General features: G+C 40.9%; 1 protein-coding gene across 1 annotated transcript; it reads left to right on the forward strand.

The window, feature by feature from the left end:
• The first annotated feature begins 615 nt into the window (after positions 1-615).
• hspb1 (heat shock protein, alpha-crystallin-related, 1) lies at positions 616-4,425 on the forward strand. Its single transcript, XM_026328159.2, has 3 exons — positions 616-1,118; positions 2,977-3,040; positions 3,653-4,425. Exons 1-3 carry the CDS (start codon positions 746-748, stop codon positions 3,807-3,809), a joined length of 594 nt encoding a protein of 197 aa, XP_026183944.1. The 5' UTR covers positions 616-745; the 3' UTR covers positions 3,810-4,425.
• Positions 4,426-9,991: the final 5,566 nt, after the last annotated feature.

The following is a 9,991-nucleotide window of genomic DNA, read 5'->3' on the forward strand; positions in this document are numbered from 1 at the left end:
GATAAATACATCTTAAGCCACCACAATGACAAGGCCTTTTACAGATACAGGACATCTGAGGAGATTGTCAGTGTGATGTAAGAACATACATACAGCAGGCAAACATGCAGCAAAGTAGTAAAAATCTGTCAGGCTGTCAGTATCTTTCCAAAACCACAGGTTATTCATTTTTATATTTGTGCTTAGTGCTGACGGTTACATCTAGACCAGTTAGTGTGTCTCTTGAGTTCCTGTACCACATTATCCTGTGATCTCATTATGGACATGAAAGAATCTTTGGAGCAGCAGTTCACCAATGAACCGTGTGTTTTTGTGGCTTTTAAATCTTTAATGGTGTGCTTGTCTATATCGCATTATGGCCAATACAAGTTGTTGTTACTCTGAGTTTGTGTTTGTGTGTATTACACAGGCCCTGTTGACCTCCAGCAGCCTCCCAGATTCTTTCCTTTCTTTGGGAAGGGAAAGGGAGGGAGGCTTACAGTGCACTGGGCAGCTGTTACTGGGGAGGGGCTTCCTCAAATTCCATTTGAATGCTATGTCTCCCACAAATAGACAGTCTAGTACTTTCTATAACTGTGCTGGGGGTGTGAGCAGAAGGGGCTTGCAGGAGGTGGTCTCAGTGTGTATAAAAGCTCTCAGCTGAGAGGCAGACAGCACATTAGGAAAACTTTTTCAGAGGCCAGAGTCCTCTTCATTTGCAGCCAGCAGCTCTCTGTTACAGCATCTTTTCACCTGCACAGCAGCCATGGCTGAGAGACATATTCCTTTCACCCTGCTCCGCACTCCGAGTTGGGACCCATTCCGTGACTGGCCCCAGAGCAGTCGCATCTTCGACCAGGCCTTCGGCATGCCCGTCCTGCCAGAGGACCTCGCCACATTCCCTAGCACCCATTGGCCAGGGTACATACGGCCCACCATCCTGGCCCCAGATATGGCCACCATGATGTACCCTGGTGCCGTGATGGCCCAGCAGGCTCGTGCCCTGTCCCGCCAGATGAGCAGCGGCATGTCAGAGATTAAGCAGACTCAAGACAACTGGAAAGTATCCCTTGATGTGAACCACTTCTCACCTGAGGAGCTGGTGGTGAAGACCAAGGATGGTGTGGTGGAAATCAGTGGTGAGTCCTTTAACTTTACCTAATTAAGGACAGCATTAATAATCTCATAGATTAAAAAACTGGGGGGGGGGGTGGACAGCAATTTCAGGACAGATAATTGGCAGAGACATAACAGAACCTCTACTGATCATTAATTGATCAAAACTGATCTACTGTGTTTAGGTTTAGACAGCAAAAAACACAAAAAGGCAGGAAATCGTATTGCTAGGCCAAGTACAAAGCAGATGAATTTCTGCAGAGTTACATAATATCTTGAGACAATGTAACAAGTTGCAGCACTGGGGGGCGGAGGCTTTTGGATGCATGCCTGCTAGATGCAAAACAACACAATTAAACATGTGGGAGTGGACTTTTACAGCAGCTCATGGATAAAACACTGTGAAGACTGTCAGCTTTCAATTTTAGGCATGAAATGGTTTCATTGTCCATCCATGCTTGGAGTACAGCAAAATGTGCAAACCTGAGGAAGGTGTGGAATGGGTCATATAATAGCCTAGCTCTCTGAAGCCTTGAGCTACCTTTTCACATTTTTCTTATTTCCAGCATCCTGTCTGCCTTTTCATAAAGAAAGGCCTTCTCAGAATAGAGGATTTATCTGTGACTCAGCCAGTGTGCCTGCTACTTTAAAAGGGTTGCTGGATCTTTTCCATGCACAGGGTACCAGGCCTGACTATGGCCAATATCTCAGTGTGAGAGACCAGACAGTCAGGAACAACAAAGATAAACAAACCATGGAATTCAGTCCAAGTGGAATTTGCCAGCTCATGTGTCTCAGATGTCACCAGAGAACAAGGATATGTTTAAAGATGATATCATAGGCCTGAGTGAACAGTTATGAATACACACCACTGTGCAAACACTTGTGCTACAGGCCTATTCTCAGTCATCATCATGCATATCTATAACTAATGACCCTTCATGTATCAGTTGAAAAAGTGTCTGCCTGGCCCAGACACACACAGAGACACAGGCAGTGCCACAGTCCTGAAGAGAGGCCAGCTCCCAGCGGACTGCAACCTTTATCAGCTGGTTGTCATAACAAACATATTACTGTGAAGCCAGGCATCCGAGGGCCTGTGACAGACCTGACAGCACATAATTGACTGTTGAGGATCTTCTGTGGCTGCTCTAAAGACCTCCACTGTCATTGCATTATACAATGTCACATTCTTTACTGTTACTGTGCACTATGGCATTAGATAAGCATGTTTATCTAAGATTTAGAAAATATCTTCATTTGGTTTCTAGACAAGAGTTAGATGGGAAGATCTGTGTCTGTGTGCTAAATATGAAGGTAGACACAAGAAGTAAATACATCTACACCACAAACAGTAACTTATTAACACATTATATCTTTGTAAATTGGTACAAAAATGTAAATGTAAAAAGGACTCTTGGAGGTGCTAATGCAGATTTTGTAGGTTTCATACAGACCCAGGCTCGTAGCTCCCCCTGTTACTAGGTTTGTGCCAGGCCAAAGCAGCTCTTGGCTATAGCTTCATGTTTATTATTATTTTGTGAGTCATGGGGATTATGTACGGGACTATTTCTTTACACAAGAAATGCCAGAGAACCTAATGGGAGGTCACAGTACTAAGGCAAGGTAACTGGCTGCTGGCATAGACATGTTTAGTATGCAGACCTGAGACTGGCAAAACCTCTCATTTAGATTTAGTTTTTATGTTAAACATAATTTTGGGGAAAGTAGTGCATTTGTAGCCCTCGTCACTGTTTACTGCTACTTTATATCCATTTTACAAATACATACAAGATGTCTTCTTGCACCATAATATAGTGAGTTATAGTGGTTCAGAAAAAGCACCACATTAAAAGACTGTTTGTGTGTTTGTGTCCATAGGCAAGCATGAAGAGAGGAAGGACGAGCATGGTTTTGTGTCCAGAAGCTTCACCAGGAAATACACGTGAGTCTAACTTTTAATCTCAATTTTTATCAAATGACAAGCTTGCAGAATTCAATTTAACCCAAATCGGTTTTGTTCTTGAATACTTTTTCGAGTTTGTAGAAAGTGAAAAAAAAAAGGCTACCAGATATGCAGCATGTCAACAACTTACTTAAAAACAGATTTCCTTTTAAGATGAGCTGTTGAGGCTGTTTGATTGTGGCCTTTCAGTGAATTTTCATGGAATAAATGTGATTCTCTTATCATGGCTGTACTGCTGTGAGTCGTTTTGGTTCTGGGTTAGTCCAGCCTGCAGAGGGCTGCCTGCTGCTGATAGCTGAATTTCATGCTCTGAAATGCAGCAGCATCCTCTGCTTCAGCTTTCATGCCCGTCCTCTGTCTGATTTCTTAGCTTCATGGGGCTCTGCTGCCATCAAGGGGCCACAATACACACTGAGTGGACAAGTTGAACTTGTCATGTTCCTGAGTTCACTACTTTGAAGAATTGATAATCCAGCCGGTCTATGAGTAGTGACAGTGATGCTTTTTTCATCGAGCCTGGAGCTTTTTATACATTCCCTATCATGTTTTTTCACATTTCAAACCTAACTGTGTTGTATCGCTCCCTGTCAGACTGCCTCCGACAACTAACATTGAAAAGGTGACTTCCTCCCTGTCTCCTGAGGGGGTGCTGACTGTTGAGGCTCCTTTGATCAGACCGGCCATCGAGTCTTCAGCGACCACAATACCTGTCACAGTGGACAGCAAAGGTGGAGTGGTGAAGAAGTAGGGAGAAAAACAGCACAGCATCTCCCACACAAACACACACATTCAAATAAGCACTTTATTTCTCCACACTGCTTTAGAAAGGTGAAAAAGCATCTTATTACTCTCACTAAGGCAGGATTATTCACACACCACACACAGGGAAGCAAGAGACTGCCTTAGCTCTTCTGTCTCTGATAATGACCCAATCCCAGTTAAGTGCACTGTGTAAACACATCTGCACCAGTGTCATATGTGTGATCTTTCTGTTGTAATTACACTCATCTGACAGTAAGAAATCTCAGCTTAACTCTGCTTACCACTTTTCTTTTTTTGGTCCCTCATCTATACACAGACACATATACACACACTAACTTCTGTTTAGCCAATCCCCTTCATGCTGCTCCCACAGACACACTGAAGAACAGCAAAGAGGACTGTGATAGTCGCGATCTTCTAAGCTAAGGAACTAAGATCCCAGGAGAGCTTACACACTGCTCTATGTGCAGAATTATGCCTCTTAGCAATCACACTGTGGTCTCCCTGGACTGGAAATAGACTTGTTTCATCTGCAATTGCCTTTGGAAGCAAACTATGCAGTCATGCAAACAGAGAATAAAGAACAAACAACATATTGAGTCTTTTCTGTCTCTGAGTTACTTATTCTGCTGTTTATTTGCATGCTGGTGTGATAAAATGAATGGTCTTCCTCTTCATGGCAACAGCATCCTCTGAGCTGTGTCTGTTGTAGGTCTGGAGACAGGTTAGTAATAACTAAATGCTGAGCATGTTAACGTTACAGTATCTCATGCTAAGTCATGCATCTGATGATCATTCATGCAAAAGGGAGCAAGAAACACGTGCCTGGGACCGTGCCACAATGGACCTGGATTACTGTATACAATATTGTATACAATATTGTATCTTCAGATTTTATAAATTATTCCAAATCGTTTTAAATGACTCCCAGGACTTATTCAGTTTAGAGCTTCTTGGTGGTAACTGAATTTTGTCTAGCATCAGCATCAGGTCAGAATTTTAAGTTGTCCCATACGTTTCATTTATGATGTAACATGTGTAAGCCTCTTTCATTAGCCTCAGCTCTACACTGCACTAATTAATATTAGTGTGTAAACTACAATTGTGAACATAGCAACCATTATATATGCTATACCATACTAACATGTCAGAAAGGTAAGGGGCCAAATTCAAAAAAATTCCATAATTCCTCTCAGACAGCTCCTAACTTAGCCTAAAAACTTTTAGCCTGGAGTCTTAACTTAAGAGTGACTTAGGACTGAGCAAGGAAAAGACAAAAATGTATCTCATTGAGGAGATGGGCCTGACCCCATTGCTAGGTGTGACGCATCCTTCTGAAGACTGTGATTGGTTGCCAAAATAAAACACAATATAAGGATCTGAGATGCTGTATTCATTGTTTGTAATCATTTTTCTGATGGAAGATTGTGACAGAACCAAGTCATTACTGCTGCAGTGTTGCATTTCCCCAGTTGCAATTAGATCTCTGAGTTGTGATGACTTTTATTTCTAGTGTTGTGGCCTGTTTGTGCTGGGTAGGAGATAAGATAAACTTTATTAGTCCCTGAAGGGAAATTCAGGTAGTCTTGTAGCCAAAGTAATAAGGAGTAAGTAGTAAAGTAGTCAGTAACAGATGTGAGTGCATCTGTAAAAAGATCAACCATATATACCATTGCTGCACAATCTCTAATATTAGTCTCTAATATTTGATTAACTCACTGTCAATCAAAGTTCCAAGCACATTTTCTTCTCCATCTTCATCTTTCTTCTTAAGGGTTAAGATGCTTCATGAATAACTTTACGAAGATGTACCCTTAAATTTTAAGGGAAATTGTTGGTAAACTCCCACACTTCTAAGAATTTCCTTAGATTTTCTTTACTAGGAGCTACTCTTTGTACTAGGAATGTTTATGAATACGACCCCTGGTCTTTATCACTGCCATGACATATCTCAAAATGCGCTGATTGAGTTCACTCATTGACTCATTGAGTTCATTCATTATATTTGTTATCAAAGGGAAGCCTGGTAAAGAAATTTGTCCAGCATTATGAAATGTCATAACATCCTGCAGGTTTTAATGCAGTTCAGAGAAGTACAGGTAGAAAAACACAATGGTCAGGATATAAACAGGTGAACTAGGCCAGAGGCAGCATTTAAAAATTACATCAGCAAACCATGAGCTGGAGGCCCTGGTGCAATCAATACGCTGTTCAGCTGCATGTATGAGGCTTATTCTACATGAATTTCCATTAATGCTCATCTCCCTCCTGTTCATCATCTGTCACTGCAGGGTGAAATGAAATATGCAGAAACACAACTGGTGACATACAGAGTGGCTGGTTGATTTCATCACTTCTTTTTTTTCCTCCCTGTCAACTTCGAGTCATTCATGTTGCATGCCAGCCTGCTAATGCACATACTAACTCTACTCTTGACTCCAAAGCTGCAGGGGAGATCTATTTATAGAGCACTCTGCTATGCACTGAGCCTCCCGCATGTTGTAGTTACACAGGGCAGGACGAGAACTGGTGGAGGCCTTTTATTTCTATGGTTCCAGAGTTGTAGTGACTAATAAGCTGCTTATCAGCTATCATCCAAACCATATGTGTATATTAACACACATAAGTACAAGATATAAAGTGTGTGTGTATGACAGAGAGGTCCAAACAGCTGCCAGAGCAGATGTCCATTTGCTGAACATCATATTCAACATATATATATGTATGTGTGTGTGTGTGTGTGTGTGTGTGTGTGTGTGTGTGTGTGTGTGTTCACTGCTTGTATGTGGTACACATTCAGCATAGTGGAAGCTCTGCCATTCACGGACAAGGCAGCACTGCAGTCTCTAAACCATTTAGTACTTCAGCCTTTCCTCTTTTATGAGTCACCATTTCCTTCCAGTCTAGTGCAGGCCTAAATTATTCATGCCAATCCCCATCAATCCAGGAACCATGTATCCTCCAAAACCAGGGAAGTGCCTCATGTACTGTTAGCTACCATGGTGCAGATCGGACAGCTCGGATCGCTGCGTTCTACTGACAGCTGACAGGCTGAAGAGGGCCGGCTTTCCCAAAGACACTGGCGGGGATCTTGAAGCATAGTCGGGACAGATAATTAAAAAAAAAAACAATTCAACAAATGTCACTTGAAGAGATATCAAAAGACCTAATATTACAGAATATGATCTGTGTTGGAGGTAACATGTATTAGTTTGGCAACAGCATTGTGTTCTTCACTCCACAGAGCATGGTTTTGATTCTCTCCAGTCCCATCTCTGAACCATAATTTTGTCAACAACATGAATATTACTGTCAACTTTAATTGTGTGCAATCCATCGTTATTGCATAGTGTGCTATTTTTAATTGGCCTTTTTCACAGTTAATATAATTGATGTGTCACAGCAAGTTGTGACAATGACTCAGCATGTACAGTACACTAGCAAGACCCTGAAACAAATGCAGACAGCATTAAATACAACAATTACCTGCACAATGTCCTCTGTGGGAAAAAGCCCATACCTTTATGGTTGATGCTTGTTCTTTTCAGTGGACGACTGTGACAGGCAAAATGTTTTTCCATGTTGGAATTCAATTAGCTCTCTTGACACAATTTTTCATGCAAATTCTGTGCATAATTTTTCTGAGGTTGTACAATTTGTCAAATATTAAGAATAAGTAGGAAAAGGCTATTTGGGATTTCATTAAGATTGCCCAACTCAGAGAAAGCATGTCATTTGTGTGTGTTACACATTCTACGCGACATCTCACTGAGGGAAATATTGCCATTACTTTAGTAAATTATGCAACATGCATCTTATATAATTACAACTACACTGCAGATTTAGCACAATACCCTGTGTTTGTTGATAAGGCCTGCTGATACACTCTTACTACAGCAGGAATAGGGAGCAAAGTCCAAAAGTCATACACATGAAACAACAGGAATAGTCAGGGCTCAGAATAGGATGCACTAAGACTTGGCAGCAAAATATAATTCTCTAAGTGAGTGTCACAAAACACAAACACAACAGATAAACATGAATGATTTCCTTCCTTTTATCTATTAAACACTGATGAATCCTTCAATTTCTCAGTAATCGTGATTAAAAAAGTGGGCTGATCTTTGTTTTGGTTTAATTACACAGGAACGAACGAACTGACATCAGTGAACAAAATGGACAATAAGCAGAGTTTAGGAACCTCCCACCACCATATTGTACATTCTGACCTGATCTGACAAGACGGCAGGCCAAGTTAAAGTTTGACTGCCTGTAATAGCATTTAAGATGTAAAGTGTAATAAATCACCCTCTTTGACCTGACCCCACAGTACAACCTAAAGACTAACTGTGCTTTCCTGTTCCCACACTAATGACTATCTCTAAAACAGTAAAGCTGTCACTAACCTATGGCACCAGGCTCATTAAAGGCCAGCATATCATTGTAAATATATAAGGACCAAGATCTATTAGATGTGTCATATCTGCAGTGAGTGTGACGTGGTGACCTCTGAGCAGTGAGCTGATGAGAGCAGGTGGTGGGCTTTTTTCTCTTTAACACAGACCAGAAGTGGCTAGCAACAACACCTTCGGCAGTCATATGTAAGAGTGTTGATTGCTTTTCAAACAATTAGCACTCACTAGCTGTTCCTAAAATATAACTCTCCCTCTGCAATTGTAGATGTTCATCCAAATTGCTGCTTGACTGACATTAGTTCCAAGTGTTTCAGCACAACTTTTCTGGATTTGATTAATGTATTTATTTATAATACAAAATGAGTCTTCTTTGTTATTTTACCAAGTTGAGTCGCCTTTATGAAAATGACCATAATTACCAAGTAATTACCATAAATAAATCTTGGACAATGTGATATTAACACATCATGGAAGAGCTATAAAATAACCACCCACTGAAGCGAATGCATCATCATTTTGCAATGGGTGTGTCAACGCATGCAAGGTCAACGCCTTTCAATTTCTACGGGACATACCACACGTCAGTCACTTCGCAAAGCATGATGGGATTCCAGGCGACACTGTATAGGCATTTAAAGAGGACTTAGGGTAAAACATGAAAAAGACTTTGACTTTTTGTAAATGTCTGGATGGCGACCCAGGGATTAACTGAAAAAAAAAAACAATACAGAAAATAAAAATAAAACTAAATAAGCACTGTAGCCAAGGTGACAGAAAGTCACAGCTCTGTTGAGCCCAGTGTTCCCTCAGCTCTCAGCCGTGATGACTTTATGAGTTTCTTTACAAATAAAATCACAACTATTAGAGATAAAAGTCATCAGATGCTTCCTATAGCTGCCACAGACTAATCTTCTACCACAGTAGCTCTTGAATCATCTGTAAGACCTCAGTTATGTTTAGACTGCTTCTCTCCCATAGATCTCTCTGAATTCACATCAGTTGCTTCATCTAAATCATCAACGTGTCTCTTAGACCCCATCCAGACTAGACTGCTTAAAGACACCCTGCCATTAGTTGGCTCATCTTCATTTGACCTGATCAATCTCTAGGAACAGGCTACGTACTTCAGGCTTTTAAGACTGCAGTAACCAAACTGTGGCTCAAAAAGCCTCGATTCAGGAATTCTGGGTAATTATAGACCAATATGCAACCTACCATTTATTTCTAAAATCCTTGAAAAAGCTGTTGCTAAGCAGCTATCAGACCACTTACACAGGAATGAACTATTTGAAGATTTTCAATCAGGATTTAGAGCACACCATAGTACAGAAACAGCACTATTACAAGTCACCAACGAATCTTCTCTTAGCCTCAGATAATGGACTTGTTTCTATACTTGTCCTCCTAGACCTTAGTGCTGCATTCAACACTATTGACCACAACATCTTATTACAGAGACTGGAGCATGTGACTGGGATCAAAGGAACAGCGTTAAAGTGGTTCCAATCTTATTTATCGGACAGATTCTAGTTTATTCATGTCCATGATGAACCTTCCACACGCACAGAAGTTAGTTGTGGAGTTCCACAATGTTCTGTTCTAGGACCGATTCGCTTCACCTTATACATGCTTCCCTTAGATAATGTTATTAGAAAGCATTATTATTTACCATTGCTATGCATATGACACTCAGCTGTATCTATCTATGAAACCTAATGAAACAAACCACATAGCTAGACTTCAAGCATGTCTT

Source organism: Mastacembelus armatus, chromosome 14, assembly GCF_900324485.2.
Source record: "Mastacembelus armatus chromosome 14, fMasArm1.2, whole genome shotgun sequence".
Taxonomy (NCBI): domain Eukaryota; kingdom Metazoa; phylum Chordata; class Actinopteri; order Synbranchiformes; family Mastacembelidae; genus Mastacembelus; species Mastacembelus armatus.

What these genes read in the sequence shown, in the direction of transcription:
- hspb1 (XM_026328159.2), top strand. Translation starts at nt 746, where the DNA reads ATGGCTGAGAGACATATTCCTTTCACCCTGCTCCGCACTCCGAGTTGG. An exon ending in TGGTGTGGTGGAAATCAGTG is followed by an intron (nt 1,119 to 2,976) that starts GTGAGTCCTTTA and finishes TTGTGTCCATAG; the next exon opens with GCAAGCATGAAGAGAGGAAG. An exon ending in AGCTTCACCAGGAAATACAC is followed by an intron (nt 3,041 to 3,652) that starts GTGAGTCTAACT and finishes GCTCCCTGTCAG; the next exon opens with ACTGCCTCCGACAACTAACA.